General features: G+C 42.6%; 1 protein-coding gene across 5 annotated transcripts in view; it reads right to left on the bottom strand.

The window, feature by feature from the left end:
- The window catches only part of DMTF1 (cyclin D binding myb like transcription factor 1), a 28,576-nt gene extending 18,969 nt beyond the window's left edge, over window positions 1-9,607 (bottom strand). Inside the window, exons 1-6 of one of the 5 annotated variants that reach the window (XM_056482113.1) lie at window positions 9,270-9,430; window positions 4,535-4,711; window positions 2,979-3,095; window positions 2,351-2,470; window positions 1,317-1,411; window positions 503-617 (exon numbers count right to left, since the gene is read on the bottom strand). In XM_056482113.1, coding sequence (XP_056338088.1) covers window positions 503-617; window positions 1,317-1,411; window positions 2,351-2,470; window positions 2,979-3,095; window positions 4,535-4,607 — 520 coding nt within the window. In that variant the 5' untranslated portion in view covers window positions 4,608-4,711; window positions 9,270-9,430. Of the gene's footprint in view, window positions 1-502; window positions 618-1,316; window positions 1,412-2,350; window positions 2,471-2,978; window positions 3,096-4,534; window positions 8,832-9,269 lie in introns of those variants that run through there. The other 4 variants (XM_056482117.1, XM_056482115.1, XM_056482116.1 and 1 more) reach the window with 4 other exon arrangements.
- Window positions 9,608-17,386: the final 7,779 nt, after the last annotated feature.

The following is a 17,386-nucleotide window of genomic DNA, read 5'->3' as shown; positions in this document are numbered from 1 at the left end:
AGAGAGGTGACACGTCTTCATTTGACACTAAGTTTTTTCTCTAGGTTTAGAAAGGCTTTTCCCCGTGGGAAGGAAAGAAAAAAACAAAAGTTCCTCAGTTCAGCAACTACATGATTGCACAGATGTATTTGGAAAGGGAGGAATGCCCAGTGGGGTGGAAATTTTAGGAGTAGTTGAGATTATTTCATTACGTCCTGGTCTGCAGGAGTCCTCTTCTTCTAAAGCAACTCCATTAACCTGAGCATGGATTCTTGGTGTCCCCCATTTCTGCTGCAGTTTTCCACCCCCTGACCAGGCAAACAGAACTCCCTGTCCCATCTGGGCTGACACACAGCACCCACAGCCCATCTCTACTGTGGCCACTACTGTCACCACTGCAGGCATGGCTCATCTCCAAAAAGCCAGACCAGAGATTACTTTATGCAACTTGCAAAACATTCTGAGATATTTGGACTAGTTTACCTTTCTACAGCAAGGCAGAACTGCATTTGAAATACCCTACCTTTATTGGTTAGAGAATCCTTATCCTCTTTGGTTGTGAACCAGGCTTGACTAACAGCTGATACTTCTTCATTGCCCATTGGGGAGATTTCATCCAACTGCTCATTCTGAAGAATCTTGAAAAGACCAGTATGAAATGATACAGTCAGCTATTCAGTTGTTTGTATCACTTTGCAATTAATGGAGACACAGTTTGAAGGAAAATTAAATCAGTACACCTCATCACCTTGCTGACTCTTCAAAAGTGTCAAGTCTTAGATATGGCATTTGAATTATCACCTTTCTTAAAACACACGAGTAAGATTTAGCATAGGTAACATTCTTCATCTTGTTCAATGTACAGTAAGTAAGAAGGGTCTCACTGGCTGTGAGACTATATCCAGCATCTCCAACATGGAACTTTTAAACATGGTATACCCACAATGAAAACAGCATGTAACTGTTAGGACTGGTGACCAGACAAAACCTATTTAAGCCTGTTATAAAGCTTAACTTATAATCAAAGAATGACAGAAATAACAGACAAACTCAAACAGAGCACGTATTAATTTACCAGTGGAGGGTTACCTCTATTACTCTTTGCAGTATTACTCTTTGGGCAGTAACTTAAGACTACAAATAACCTCTCTCATATATCAAATTATTCAACTGTCCTTTTACAGACCAGCATTTTTACAAACAACATCCATGCTCACATACATTTGTTTCAAAGAGTCTTATTCATTTAGTAAGTATTTCTGATACTTGTTTCCCTTTTCATTTCATTCTAAATGAAAGTATACATTAAATAGGTAAATTTTGAACTTTTACTGTACCTGAATCTGGGTAACAGTTCCTTCATTAATCTCATCTTCAGCTACCTCAGTGGTAGCAGTCATGGTCACCTCAAAGCTCTGATCATTTTCTGAAACTTCAGATGGGTAAGTTAGTTGCATACTTAACTTCTGAAGTATTTTTTACACATGCTGCAAGTTTTACAAATTGCTACCTTTGAAGTGAAAATTTTGAAGAGCCTTATTTGGTATTTATTTGTTGACACATTAAATTCACTAAAATGATTATCAACTGCTTCTCTTCATAAAATTTAAATATGGCTTTTGAAACCTTCAGTTTTATGCTTGACTACAACTATGACCTAATGTGAAACATAAACGTGTTTGATACAAAAATTTGAAACTGTATTAATATTTCTTTTCCAGCCCTACCTCCAGTATTTTCCAGTTATTAAAGGACAACATTCAAATCTTTTGGCTGCATGTATTTTCCCCAGTCTTCCTTCAACTTCAACATGATAATGCCTTTACTTCTAAGGAATTTCTATCTAGTTCCACCAAATAAAGAGGCACTCTAGGTACAGCAAATTGGTATTTTAACTAGATCTGGTTTTGTGTCCCCTTGGGAGATTATATTAAACTTTCTAATACTCAATCAACTTCCAGAAGACTAATTCAGTATTCAACCTATCTTTTTACATCAGTCTCTTTTTACATACACCTCAGTATTATAAAGCACTGAAATACTAATTATACTGTCTGTTCATTAAAAAAACCCCGTATCTCTTTGCAGGAGAGCATCTAGTTTGCTGTTCATTTACTTATCCTTCATTTTATTGACCTGCAGGTCTCTAAACTACTTTAACACAAGCTTATTTTGCCAGTACTAATTGCTGCAAAACTGTCCAAGGCTGAAAAAATATGATTCCCAAGTATATTAACAAAATTTGGAAGGAAAAAAACCCATGCAGAATATTCTACCGTGATTCAAGAGTCCACTTTTAATCTTTACCAACAGATCTTTAATCCTTACCAAATATATCTTACAGATATATTTGTTACATAAAAGAACTTACTTGGAACTGCAACAACAGAAATGCACGGAGTAGAATCATCAAGGCTTTGATCATCCTCTGATAAGCAAAGCCTCTTGTGTGGAGGTTCAGAGCTGTCTTCAGAGTCTACTTCATCAGCTTCTGATAAAAAAACACACCCAGGTTACTTCCTCTAAGCTACATGGAGCCTTGGAAGAGTTCTAAAAAGCAGGCCAAAGCAAATAGTAGAAGCAAATGTGATAGGCTGGTTCAGAGCTTTGCTGCAGCCCAGGAGCCTGGTCTAAATTATGGGCAACAACAGTCCACATGCTTTCTTCAACATGCATTTTCTTTGAAAATTCCACCCAGAGTCTGTCAAACACAACTCAGTCTCCAGAAATCTGGGTACATGCTTGGTTCTAAGAATCTATTTCAACTGAAATAAACCACAGCAGCTGCATCTTTGTTGGGCACACAATAAAGATTTGGGATTCCACAGTTTTGGGATTTATACCTAATGCAAAGCTTTATCATACTTTAAACCAAATCAGAACAATCCTTGCAGTAAGCTGCATTTGAGTAGCTCACAGAATGTGAGCATGGATCTATGGTGGTCAGATCAATCAAAACAAAGGATTTAAAAAAAATACTATGTAATGGAATTCTATACCATTTTGAGGGCAATGAAGAATTAGGTTCCCTTCAGTATCCTGAGTCAAAGTCACAGAGTTCACGGTTTCTACTGTCACTGTGTCAGACTCTTCTTCAACTGTGCTCATACTCAAACCTGAAAGAGCAACACACAGATTACATTTCTGCAGCTGGACTCCACTTGGACCATAATGCTGCTTCCATGCCCCAAATAATCAGCAAAACTCCCACAGGGAACGAGCCTGCTCTTTCACATGAAACATCCACAATTTCAGACATTCACCTACCTTTATTTTCCTGCACACATATATTGCACAGGGTAAAACCAGATAGCTCCAAAGTAACTTTTCCAGTTAAAAATAGTACCTAAACTCCCTAGTAGGAGGATTTGCAATCTACTGATCTCTTTTTTTTTCAAAAACAAACCTAGGCTATTACTTATTCAGCATTTCTAAATTCTTCACATCTGATGATTTTTGTCCAGTATTTGTTCCACTGTAATTTAATTCTGCTGTTATAGAACTGAAAGCTAGTCAGGACTAACAAATATTTTTTTAATGTCCTATTAGTCACAGCTGCCCTATTTATAGACTACCAACTTGCAAAGTTTTATTCTCCTTCCATGCATACAGCTAAATGTGAAACTTGCAGTTTTTCTTTAGCATTTAAACAACAGCAACAAAAAATTGGTTGCAAGCAATCACCAGTAAAAAAAAGCTTCTGAGAGAATAAGTAATCCAGGATAAGCCATATACACTGATGTCACAGAATTAGAGCAATATGAAGCGCTTCTGATAATTTAATTTCATTATAAAAGTACTGCAATGAAACACAAAGTTTCTAAGAAAGTCTTTGTACACCAGCAGTAATTCTGAAATTAAACAAAGCAAAACCCTACAACAAAAGTTTTATCCAAACACAAAGACATGCAATCTTTGCTGCTGAAGAAACTAAATGAAATCACATCTAAAATATCCAGAAGCTTTGCAAAGATTTCATCAGTTTTAAGCTTGCTTTTATTGACTTTGGCAGAGATTTGTAAAAAGAAAATATCATCTATTTCTCCTTTAACTGCTCAGTCCTTTTTCCGTGTTTACTTATATGCCAACAACAACAAAAAATTACTTTTAACTTTTATTTTGAAGCCAAAATGTTGTTAAAAAATATCTGGCTATAGCTTCAGAAAGAAGAAATCACAAATACATTAATGCACTTTCCATGTACCATGCAGGCATAGCCATATAGCCATATGCACGTGGAATTTACAACCTGGATTGCAAATTCCCTGTATAATGTTAACATTATTGCATCAGCAGGAGATGATTTAATTTTTAATCAGAAAGCATGTTCTTCAGCATTGAAGATTCCCAAGAGAAGTGTTATCCTAGAAAGATAAAACTACTGCCAGTCCTTCTAAAAAACTACTTCTCACCTCTCGAGAGGTTGTTGAAGATTTGGCACATCTTTAAGCACACACACTGACTGATTCCTCAAATGAAGTGATATTACCCTTCTGAACATGTAAAAAATTTCAGATACCACTGACATTTTAAATCAGAGGGTTCTCAAACTTACTTTCACATCTACCATCAGCAGCAGTTCCTTGCCACATGCAAGCGTAGGAGTGAGTAACTTCCCTGGGATTCATCTGCTGCTGAGTTTTCCAGCCTGTGCTCTATCCTTCACTAGAAGCTGCTGTTTGCTGCATGGCTGTAATACTGATTTTAGAAACCCAATGAGGCATCCTCAATGCTAAAACACGAAGAAAGACATCCAAAGTGTTACAGCTAAATTAGTAGACTGCAACTTTTTCAACCCAGTTTTAAGTTATTAATTTAGCTTTTGGGGAGTGAACAAACTGGGCCAAAATAAACAGATTCTCTTTTTCATGTTCATATGTACTTTCTGAGTAAGTTTTACTACAGAGACTGCTGTAGTAAAAATCCCTCAAGTTACTGGAAATGAAGTGGAGGATTCTTCCTTAATTTTATGTCAACTAGTTGTCACAACATTTATTTTTCTACAATCAGTTGAAAGCACCCATTTTTCTTGTCACCATTTTAGAGGCCTGAAAGACATGAGATTTATAAGACACATTAGAACAGTCATTTATTTCACCTACAGCTGTTCTGAACAGCACCATCCACAGCAAAAGAGAAAGCAGACCATTCCTTTTTTTTTTTGAAGACTGATGAAAATTGAGTACAGGCACAACAAAGCTGGGTCATTCTTTTATCAGTTACTCAGGACTTGATGAAAATCAATCTGTATATTTAGAGGATTTGGCTACCATGTAAAAAACATAGGGTAATAATCCCTTTACATTCTCTGCCTTGCTGGTTTACAAGTTAGGAGAGAACAGGACACAGCATAAAAGGGATCCATACATCCAAATATGGCATCCCCAGAGATGGGGAGGAAGCAACACCAGGATCAGTAGCTGCTACCCTGACACTTCCATCCTGAGCTGTAACAGGATTTACACAATAGTGGCTCAGCACATCTGAGAGCACCACTGATTCCTCTGACCAAGTCACACATGTACAGCTGTCAGCTCCAGCTCACACAAACTGCAGAGCACCAGACATGGGCACTGCACTTTGCTCAAGGACCTGTGATTTCCCAAGAAACGTTCCTTAATGTAATTCCTGGATAGAGGATGGGTTTATAACTCCTTGCTGATTTCCCAAAAATGGTTTATGCCACCTGTAAGTGCAGGCTCTCCCCAAAAAAATAATGACACTCTGTATAAGATACTCAAGATTTAGTGTATCATAAGTTTTCTAAGTAAAGGCAATAACTTTGACCAAGCCTCGATAAAAACTTCAAAAAGCCAAATCTTTGATTTGTTTCCCATCAACTTTAATGCATACAACCTTGGACCATAACTGAAAACTGAGTAGAAAGAACATGAGGAATGAAGTCAAAGTCAAAAGCATACTCTGGACACTATTTTTTATTCATTGGACCATACAAATACAAGAAAACTGAAAGAAAAAACAACCAACCAACCAACCAACCAGGTTCTTTCAAGCTACACTTACCACAGGGACACCAATCCATTAATACATGAACGAGTGAGCAAAATCAATAACTGCAGTGGTTGTTTTGAGTAAATAGGAAACAATCCCCAGATCTTACAAAACTCATTGTTTCACACATAAATAATGATGTAGCTACCAGGTACTCTGAACATGCATCAAATATGAGACATTCACAGGGAGCTCAGTGGCCAAAGCCCAGTGCTGATGCCCGAGCCAATGCCCTTTGATTCCTTCTTATCATGTTAGCTTTTGGGGATGAGACCAGTGTTGGATAGACATGCACCAAAGTGTGGATGCTATAATCCAAAATGAGATAGCACCTTAGTAATCAGTGTCAATTCAATAAGCACTTTTTGCCTTGCTGGATATCTGTGTGTATTCACCAAACCCAGTATTTTTTAGGGCAGCATTACAATTTCAAACAGGTTTCAACATACAGCCAAAGAGGTGGGAAAATACTTTGTCTACAAGACTCATTTAATACAGATTTCCAATATAAGTTTTCCACTAAAGCCACATAATAGAGACGTTCTTATTTATTTGGGAAGCGTGCAGCAGAATTATGGCAGGAAAAGAAATTCCACAAAGCTGATTTTCCACCTAGCTGAAAAAAAAATTGAACATCCTAATATAAAATTCCTTTAATTCTAAGTAACCCTCATCAGGCAGATGGGCTCAATTTTTCTGTGGGTTGTAAAAATTAAGCACTTCTAAGAAACAGTATTTTTACTCTTGCAGACAGAATTCTGTCATTGCCCCTAGTTATTAACTGAATGTTATGTCTAGGCTTCAGTGGACTGTTGTAAATCTTTTAAAATTTCTATAGTAAGTTGTATAAAGGCTGTGCTTTCTGCATTGGGCAAGAAGTATGTTTCACTACATCCTGTAAAAAGCAGATTTGGAAGATTTTTAAGGGAGGTTTTCAGTTACTGTGGCATTTAACTGGAACAATGCATTGGGATTTTGAGGCATTTGTTCGAGAGTAACACTAATGGAATAAAGTCATTACAGGACCTCATATTTTAGGAAGCCTGAATGTTTAGTGTATTCCACACCAAGCCAGTACTTTTAGTACATTATCAGGAGTTTTTATTATTCAACTAGTGCCAGTGTTGTTATGCTAATATTCAACAACACCCCGCCCCCCCCACCGACTTTACTCCAGACCAAATGGGTTCTGCTCAAATTTAAAATTCCACCACACAGAATCTCTAAAGGCTGCCAACAATGGATACAAAAAGGAATCAAACTGGGCAGACACCAATTACAAGGAGCCAGTCTGAGTCTGGGGCATACAAGGATTTATTAATCTGTATCAGCATGAGATTACAGTCCTTTAGGAACAGTTGCATGCTACTCATCAGTGGTATTTAGAGAATTGGGCCATCACTGAAACAGAATATATGAGAGACACAATGGGACAAAGTGTACTCGTTTGCATTGATCCAAAACTGGCAGAACTCCATGAGTTTTAGCCTGTCCATTGAAAGTTTAATAAAAAGCACTGACCATGCTTTAAATGCCACACAGGGGAAAAAAAAAGGACACCAAAAAAAAAAAAATAAAACCTATGTTCTGGCTCTTTCAAAATAAATAAACACAGAAAGTTTCAATTTTTCTGTTTTAGGAATTGGCTTTTGGGCACAAGGTTATGGCTATGGATAGAAATCTTCCTAAGTATTGTATGTACTAAAATTCTTCCCCCTTCATATAAAGCCAGTTCCATCCTAAGCATTTCTAAGTAACTTATTAATCTTTATGAATAATTGGAAGAATTTTAGCATGCAAGAAAAATAAGAAAAATTATCCTAAATGTTAAGACTGATAAGTCTTACAAAGATAAGTCTTGCTTTCTGATGGACAGAAAAGCACAGAAGCGATGCTCAAAAAAAGGACCTATCAGAACATGCAAAACACAGAAGAGAGAGGTCTTTGTCTCTTATATGGTTGCTTTTTATAATTTTGTGTAGTTAAAACAAAAATCGGTATTTTTTTGGCATTCTACTTAAGGAGTTATCATTAATGTTCCATCTTTTCAGTAAGTCATAAAACATCATGAAGTTATTATTATAATTACGTGAAATGATGTAAAGGAAAAACCAGAATGAGATGTGTCCATCTCAGTGCAGAACCTGCATCTCCTGGTTTTGCAAAGGAATTCTAACTATGCTGTCAAGAGGCCAACTTACATTTGTAGCCAGAGCGGCGCTGGCAAACAAAAAGCATTTTCTAGATTACTTCAACTAACAATGGCCAGGTGGGGCGGAACAGTGTAACTCTTTGTGAATGAATACATACAAATACTATCAGTCAGCTGAAGAAGTAGCTGGTACAACAGTAAATCACTTCACCACGCCTAAGGGCACAATCAAGAATAAAGACACCTCAAAAAGGGGAAAAAAACAGGAGGGGGAAAAGTATAGGCTTTTCCGACCGAAATCCTTTATTTTGGGAAAACAGAGCATAGCTCTAGTGCAGAAAATCCCCGCTCTAAAATGAAAGCAACGATGGTGGCAGAGTCGAACATTTCAGACTCCGCTCGCCCTAACCAACCTCAAATCACAACCCTCGCTGGGGGAAAAAAAACAAAACAAAAAACCAAAAAAAGATTATGAAACAAAACACAAGCTGAAGATAGCCCAAGCGCAGACCCAGGGGAGAGGAAATTGAGAAATTCAAACGCGATCGTGCAGATGGCCTCTTATTACAGACATCCAGGTATTGTGGGAGTTAAAACCAGAAACAACAATTTAAAAAAATAGTAAAACATAATAAACAAACGCGCTGGCCGGCCTCCTCCCAAGGGAGCCGGGTTTGGTGATTTCCAGGGCCGGTCCGTCCGTCCGCTTCCCGCCGCCCGGCAGCCCCGCGGGCAGGCGGGGAGCCGCGGCCAGGGCTGGCCCGGGGCTGGCCCAGGGCAGCAGCCGGCGGGAGGCAGCGGCCCAGCCCCTGCCCGGCACTGCCCCCGGGGCGGCGGCTCCGGGCCCGCCTCAGCCCCGCTGCCCCGCGGCCGCCAGCGCCGCCATTTGGCCCCGGGCGGCCGCCGCGCCGCCATTTTCCCGTGCCCCGGCGGCCGGCGGCGCTGCACGGCCCCGCCGCGGCTCCGCTGCCCGCCCGGCCCTGCCCGCCCGCAGCCCGGCCCGAGCGCGCCGAGCCGCGGGGCCGCACGCGGCCGCTCCCCGCCCCGTCCCCTCCCCTCCGCCCGCGGCCGCCGCCGCTGCCCGGAGCTCCCGGCCCTGCGATCCCGCAGGGCCCCGCGCACTTACTTCCTGTTTTGGGTCCGGGCACTTGAGAAACCAGGATGGAGACTCCCAAGTACCAGGATGGAGGCGCCGGGCGGCGGCGGGCTGCGAGCGGGGGAGGCGGAGGCGGCGGCGGGGCGAGGCGCTGCGAGCCCGCCGGAAGGGCCCGCGCCCGCCCGCCTGGCGCTTCCGCCCGCCCGCGCGGCGCCACAGAGCGCACGGCGCAGGGCCCGGAGAGCCCGGAGCGCACGGAGAGGGGCTCGGAGCGCCACAAAGCGCCACAGAGCGCACGGAGCGGGGCCCGGAGCGCCACAGAGCGCACGGCGGGGGGCCCGGAGCGCCACAAAGCGCCACAGAGCGCACGGAGCGGGGCCCGGAGCGCTGGCAGCGCCACAGAGCGCACGGCGCGGGGCCCGGAGAGCCTAGAGCGCCACAGAGCGCACGGAGCGGGGCCCGAATAGCCGGCAGCGCCACAGAGCGCACGGCGCGGGGCCCGGAGCGCCACAGAGCGCACGGTGCGCGTCCAGGAGCGCCGGCTCTCCACAGAGCGCACGGCGCGGGGCCCAGAGAGCCGGCAGCGCTACAGAGCGCACGGAGCGGGGCCTGGAGTGCCCATAGCGCCACAGAGCGCACGGCGCGGGGCCCGGAGCTCCCGCTGCACCACAAAGCGCACGGCGTCTTCCCCGCCTCTCTGAGGGGCCCCGGGACAGACCCCCTGAACGTCCACACGGCCTCTGCCACAGAACCGCGGAATCGATTATGCTGGGAAGGCACTCAGACCATTGAGCCCAACCTACAGCCCTGTCAACCAGGCTATACCACTCAGTATATACACATCCAGACTTCCCTTAAACATCTCCAGCTATGGTGACTGCTTCCCTGGGCAGCCCATTCCAATGTTTAATCAATGGATGTCAGTCCATGGCCACACATATGGTGAGGGCTCTGGAGCATCTCCCATATGAGGAGAGACTGTGGGAGTTGGGCTTTTTTAATTTGGAGAAGACTGGAAGGGAATCTCAAATATAAATATTTCAAAGGTGGGTGCCAAGAGGATGGTGCTGGACATTTTTTGGTGGTGCCCAGCAGCAGGATGAAGAGCAATGGCCATAAACTATTCTTCACCTCAACATGAGGATCAGCCTATTTACATTGAGAGTGGCAGAGCACTGAACAGGCTGCCCAGGGAAGTAGTGGAATCTTTCTTCTCTGGAGACATTCCAAACCCCCCTGGGTGCATTCCTGTGTAACCTGCTCTGGGTGACCCTGCCTTGGCAGGGGGATTGGACCGGATGATCTCCAGAGTCCCCTTGAATACTAACCATTCTGTGACTCTGTGATCACTTTTCATTTCTCTCCTGCCCAACAACCTCACAAAACCAAAGCATATTATCAAAAATTATCCATAAAGCCAAGAATAAACAGGCATGCAGTGGTGCCCAGCTTGTGGTGCTTGCTGCATGTGGGTGCCGTGATCCTTGGCAAACGACCTGAGCCCCTCACAGGCAAACCGGACACATAAGGGAAAGAGGGTGCATGGCATCCCCTGCCTGCCACTTTTTGTCTAAAAACCTCATTGCATTTCTACCACAAAGCCCCTTTTTGGCCAATTCCCTATATGTGACCTCCAGCTGTGTCCTCCTCAGACTCTGGGAGCTTTAAAAAGTGTTCTAATGGAAAGACATGGCAGCTTAGAGGAGACACTGCACATAAAAATGGTGGTAAAAGTATGGAGATGAAATGTGTAGCTGGGAGAAGAAGGTAACTGGTATAAGGAGCTGAAAGCAAGATTTATAACACCTGTTTTGTTCAAAGCACACTTACATTAACTCTGGTGTATATGAACTTGGTATTTCTGGACAAAAACTCAGGAATCACGAGTTCCACACCTAGTAGATGACAGGGAAAAATTCAAGTGTCTGGTACCCTTAGGCACTAATTAGCCGAAGTAGAGACAGAGTTTGCTATTCTAGGGTTGCATACAGCTGTTGGACTCAACAGCCATGATCTCTTGCAGCTTTCCCCCCCAGTTTTTGCAGCAAATGAAGCATGAACAATATATTTGCCTTCCTTGAAGCACCTCTCTGTTTTGTTGGTGTGGTGGTTCTGTTTGGTTTTTGGGTTTTGTTTGTTTGGCTGATTTGGTTGGTTTGGTTTGGTTTGAAGGCAGCTATGGGCTAGCTTTGAAAATAACAGGGTACCACTTCCCTGAGCTATGCCAAAATGCTTCATCAGGAAGCTGTGCTCAGACTGCAGGAAACAATGCTGAAATTTCATATAAGCACTCACCATGTGAGCATTTCTAAAAAGACCTCGTGCAGTAAGTGGCAAACATGAAGAGGATTCCTTCCATAAATTAATTTCCCCGTATGTCATCCCTTCAGTTATGAGCCTTTTCCACACTGAATATCAAGCCTTTCTCTTTACTATATTTTTATTTTACTTATCTGGATGTACCTTGTAAAAAACATTTACCTGCAAAATCTGTACCTCCTGGTGTTGTTCTGTATCATAGCCAGATAAAAAGATGATAAGCTGTGAAGTGGCAGCACACTGAGGACTGGGCCACTGGGAATTTTATGCCACCATTTTAGTCACAGGTCTGCGAGACTTTGTGCGGAGTTTGGGATGATGACCTCTGTTTGGGCCCCATTCCCTGGTCATGCAGTAGAAAGAATATAATTTTCCTCACAGATATGTGCTGTAACCACATTTAGGAACATTATATTAGGTCCAAGGTATATGTAGACAAAATGATGACTGGAATTCTCTGGTGTTTCAGGAACAGGATGAAATCTTACTCTTGTAAGGTACTCTTGTTCCACAGAGCAAATGAGGTTCATGAATCCTGAGTCATCTCATGTTAGTGGAACAATTACATGCATCTATACCTATTTAACTTGGTGAAGGACTCAAAGACAGAGTTTGCTACAGACCTTACAACCTCTTTTTTAGGTTAAGTTAGCTTTGCACTAACTCACACTAAGTTTTCTTCCAGAGGCCCTGTGTTCCTGGTAGCCACCAGGTGTCCCTACTGCCATGTGCTCCAGACCCACCAGTTGCATCCCAGAGATGGAATGTCTCTTCCTCTGCTCCAGTTAAACCAAGTTAGCATTGCCCTGTCAGTACAGCAAACTCACTACTCATTGAGCATTAGGGGGAAAGTGAAGCTGTGGTGCTGCTTGATAAGGCAAAGATATGGGAAGGAGGATAGACGTGCTGATGACTCACCATGAATCCTGAAGGCAAAGTGTGAATTTAATAATCCCAAATCTGATTACATGGGTGGTGACAGAAAGCTTGGCACAGATCCTTTTTGGTAACAGTAGAAATAAAGTTTTAGTCTGCAAAATTCAGGGGAAGAAATGCAAAACATAGAATTTAGAAAAAGCCTTGATTCCTGTTTGTTTATGAGATTTTTCATATTTACGTAGATCTCTATCTGGATAGATATGTATCTAATTACATATGGGTACAACAGATATATTCATTACTCATTAACAGAAAAAATAGTTATATATATAAATAAACAATCTAGTATTTATATAACACTTGTTCATTTGTATGCTCACAGTTTGGTAGGGGCTGGCTATGGAGAATTGCTCAGGCTCTGAAGAGCTGCCATGAAAGAGAGATGCCAGAGAAGGAGTAACAGAGCACTGGTGGTAGTTTGTGTGGGTTGTTCAGTGCAGAGCAGATCTCCTATAAGAAAAATTATTACTTTGTAGTCTGACCTAGGAAGAATCCTATAAAGAGCACTCACTCATTCTGAGACCTTGTCTTTGATGACAATCTCATAATTTCCTGACTTGCACCTACCTGTATGAGTCTGTAGTGAACTGACCACCCTGAAAGTCTCTATGTATTCGTTTTGAGTGCCACTTACCTTCTGTCAGAGTCCTGGAAAACGTTAGAGAATGGCAATGTACTCAGGACTCTCAATTCTCAGTCTGCAGAGCTGGGAATGAGGGCATTGTCATTCTTTTTTCCTGAAACCACTGCTGAGAGACCTGAATTCTGATGGCAGTCAGTGCAGGCTGCACAGCTACATACCTGGTTGCTATCTGGACATGCCCAGCTCTCTCCATACCTTGGGGCCATGGCAATCCCACTGAACCCAGTCAAAGACTAGGAATGGTTGCTGTTGATCTGGCTAAATGTGAGGAAGAAAAAGGATCAGAATTTTAGAGACAGTGAGGAGAGAACAAGGTCTGCAGGGATCTGAGCTGCTAGTGACATTGGGATGAGCCATTCTTCCTGCTGTTGAGTTTAGCAGGAAGGCAACTGTGCAAATCACAGTATCCATAAGGATTTGGTGTTTGGAGGGGATATCCGAGAAAACAGGAAGGAGGAACTGGTTTCTGTAAGATGGGTGTATGGACAGCAGAAGAGGAGAAGGAATGAGACTTCACAGCATCACTGGCAGAAGAGAAGGGAGAGAAAAGGATGGAGCAGATGGAAGGAGCAGATGGATCCCAGCTGGGAAGTGCTTCACTGTGAGCTACTGAAATCAAAGGCGCTGATGGCAGCGTGTCGTGGGCAGAGTGGGAGCTTCAAAGTTCATTAGAGAGGCCCTCCCATTGAGTCGTGAGGTGCAGAGAGGACACCCCTTGCTTTCTAAAGTGCTACTTAGAGAGGAGCCTGAGTGCTGCCAGATCCAGTCTGAGCCCCAGTCTTTGTCAATAGTTTATTTAGGTGTAATCGAACCTTTATAAAACTTTGTCCCACAGGATTAAAGATGGCAAACCAGATGTATTTATATAAATATATATGATTTATTATGGTTGTGATTAGGCAAAAAATCTTAATCAGAATTTTTTAGTAGACAGTATAGGATCTGTAACTATTATAATATAGTGCACTATGAAGCAATATTGAAGCAATTTCATTAAAGCAATTGTATTAAAGGTAGCAAGAACAATTATTAAGTAGAGATTGATGTTACTCACCCATACCAATGACTGTGGGCAGATTGCTTTTGATCAGCCTTGAATAACCTTTAGGGGCATCCCCACTGAAGGGAGGAATCTCCACACATACACCTCAAGAAGGGGTATGTTATGAGACCCCACTGTTAAAACTTGGAATGGGGCTTTTGTAGTGTAAAGTGATTCACTATCAGTCATATGTTTCCAGGCCAGCTGTGTCAGCACAGCACCTCTAGGTGTAGGATCAGTAGTAGCACTTGTTTGTTCTTCTATCCAGGTATTTTACCATGTCTACCACATCTTTATCTCGCTATCAGGATGTTTAACTCTGAGATTGATGTGCCATACAGGTTTCAGCACTAATCAGCACTAAAAGCAGCATGAGGTTCCCTTCTTCATTTACTACTGATAGCTTTGGAGGTAGAGCATTGTTGGAGTTGTTTTTCACATTTCAGGCAAAGCATCCTGTTACACAGGGGAAGGCATGAGGAGAGGGTGGCAAATGTAGTTTTTTCTGTAGGGGGAACAGTAAAAGTGGGCAGGTGCTTTCTGCATGGCATTGTGTACAGATTGTGTGCAGGGACCATGGGTGGTCAGGGGGGCTGCAGCTGTGTAGGGGAGGGAAGGACAACCAGAGGGCAAAGAGCTGCTTCCTTGGCCTATGCCACCCATAAACCCGCAGTAACTGAATGGTCATAATCTTGAATTCTGATGCATTCAAGCTGTGGGAGGAGAGTGATGCATTCCACAGTGGAAAAAGTTGTTTTTGGAGCTGCATGTTGATTTAGCTTTTATGTAGGCTCAGCTTTTTTGGCTTTTAATGCTGGGTTATCGTGAAAGCAATGGCAAACCTCCTATGTCCCCCTCAAGGGGACAAAGTGTTTCTTAGGGAAAATGTGCCATTTATGGTGTAATTCTACTCTCTGCTGGCAGATGGTGCTGTGATATATGCAGAAGCTGGGAACCAGCTTTTTCAACTTGGAGGGGATGTGAGCAAGCAGCTTCATTCGAGTTTGTTCCTAAATTTATTTTACTATGAAGTGAAATTCTTCTCTTTCTTGTTCTGCTCCCAACTTCAACTATTTAAGCAGATCGGCGAGTTTCAGTTTTGCCTCTTTGGATTATCACAGGGCTGGCATGAAAAATACAACTCCAAACCAAAATCTTTCCACTGGACAAAAATCTATTAGTGGCAATATTCCCCAAAATTTAAGGTTTTCTTTTGTTTACAAATCCAGCCTTTCAGGCTCGTGCTGGTCTTGCAGTCTCCCATTAATAGCAGTCTGCAGTTTCTGTCAATAGATATACCTGAAACACAACCTAAACAGCCTCTGAGAGTCACTTCTGCCCTAGTTTAAAATGTTTCTTTTTATATCACATGCTTTATACTGTGATCCATTCTGATTGTTCTTTCTTGAAGGTTTCTCTCAGCCGTTTCTTTCTGGGAAACAAAAATCCCCAGAACCAACCCTAACACTTTTATATTGAAAAAAAAAAAAAAAGAATATTTGAAGGAATTGGTGAAGGACGGGATCAGCCTATTTAATATCTAAATTTAAATGTCTAAAAATCTGATGAAAAATTAGGGGTAGATATCATTTACTTTGTGGAACTGCTGTCCAAGAGGTGCATAAACACTTCTTGTTTTGCTTGAGAAGTTTGTGGAGCACCCGTATTCTCAGAGGGTAGCTGAAAGTGCTAGAGCTAAAGCCAGAAGCACCAAGAAAAGGAAAGACCTTATTCCTGCAGCCAGCACACTTGGATCCAGACAAGGATTTCTGTCACTTGCCTCGGATTTTCCTGTGAGAGTGTAGTCTGAAAGTCCAGGGAACTCAGTGTGAGACTTCTGTTTTATTCTTCCATCTGAGCATCAGGCTTCCTACCCTGTGTTCTTGTCAGGCTCTGTGTAAGAAGAGAGGGAGCAGATCCCCCCACCATCCCTGCCAGAATGCTGCATGACTGAAACGATCTGGGTTAAGAAAAATATCCAAAATAGGTAATTTTTTGCTGTTTTTCTGCTTTGCCCTGGATCTTTCCAGTGACCCAGTTTCCAGCACAAACCTATAAATTTGTTAAAAAGTCAGAGACAGAAGTTGCAGGATGTGAGCAGAAGTGATTGCAGGGAGAAATCTCTGGGTGGCTTTGCTGCTGAGGAGAACATGCCTGTGGACCCATGCTCCACAATGAGGAAGAGTCTGGACAGAAGCCTGCCAGCTCTTGGGGAAATAATTGTGCCAGAAACTCTCATGCAAAAAGAAGTGAGCAGTTCTTTTCCCTTTTAAGGTGAAAACAGTCCATCAGAGACCACTTCTGAAGTGATGCCCGGTGGATGTGTCCTCTTAGAATGTAAGTGCATAAAATTTTCTGTGGATGCTTTACATTCAAGAAGAAAACTTAGGGAGACAAGGTTATCCTCCTGAAATCTCCAGAGCACTTTTCTGTCTCCTCCAATGCCTTGAGAAATGTCTGCATTTGCATCAGAAGGACCAAAGAGAGGTCCCTGATGCTTAAGGACATTTGGACATCAGGCAGTATTTTCCAAACTCAGCACTTCAATAACATCAGTCCAGTCCTGCATGGCCATGTTCTTTAAATACATTTATCTTGCTGATGACAGTTCCACCTAAACTGACAAAGTAGCAGTGGGTCTCAAGTGTAAGATTATACCCAGTGCCAGGGCTCAGTTATTCCAGTGGTGATTTAAAGTGCCCATGTGCCTTTTCCTGGGCTCTCTCATGTTTGCAGCAAGGCTCAAACATTCAAGGTGCTCCACAGAGTGGATTTCTGTGCCCAGGTGCCCATGCACTCATGTGGGGAAGTGTGAGTGTGAATATGAGTGTGACAAGCTTTGCCTCTTGGAAAATCCATGGCAGGGTAGAACTTGAAACCTGAGCCACAACAGGTTTGTTTTTTCCTATTACAGACATGGAAAAACTGGTGAGAATAATCTTGAGAAGCAATTAAAACAGTAAAACAAATTTGACAATTTAAAGGTTAGTGGTCAGGATAGCATTATTCGTTTCCAAAAGTGACAGTGATAGGTTTCTGGACCTCAAACAGGGCTTTATTTCCCTGTGATTGAGCAGAAATATGTTTTACATTCTAATCTGATTTCCTAGGCTAGAGAAGAAGTGACTAAATGAGCTGATAATACCTGGCAGCCGTCAAACGACTTTTTGCCATCTAGAGAGAAACACAGGAACATATGTTCTG

Source organism: Oenanthe melanoleuca, chromosome 1A (genome assembly GCF_029582105.1).
Source record: "Oenanthe melanoleuca isolate GR-GAL-2019-014 chromosome 1A, OMel1.0, whole genome shotgun sequence".
Taxonomy (NCBI): Eukaryota; Metazoa; Chordata; class Aves; order Passeriformes; family Muscicapidae; genus Oenanthe; species Oenanthe melanoleuca.
The sequence above is the reverse complement of the archived record's forward strand: the minus strand, read 5'-3'. Positions and strand labels throughout refer to the sequence as shown.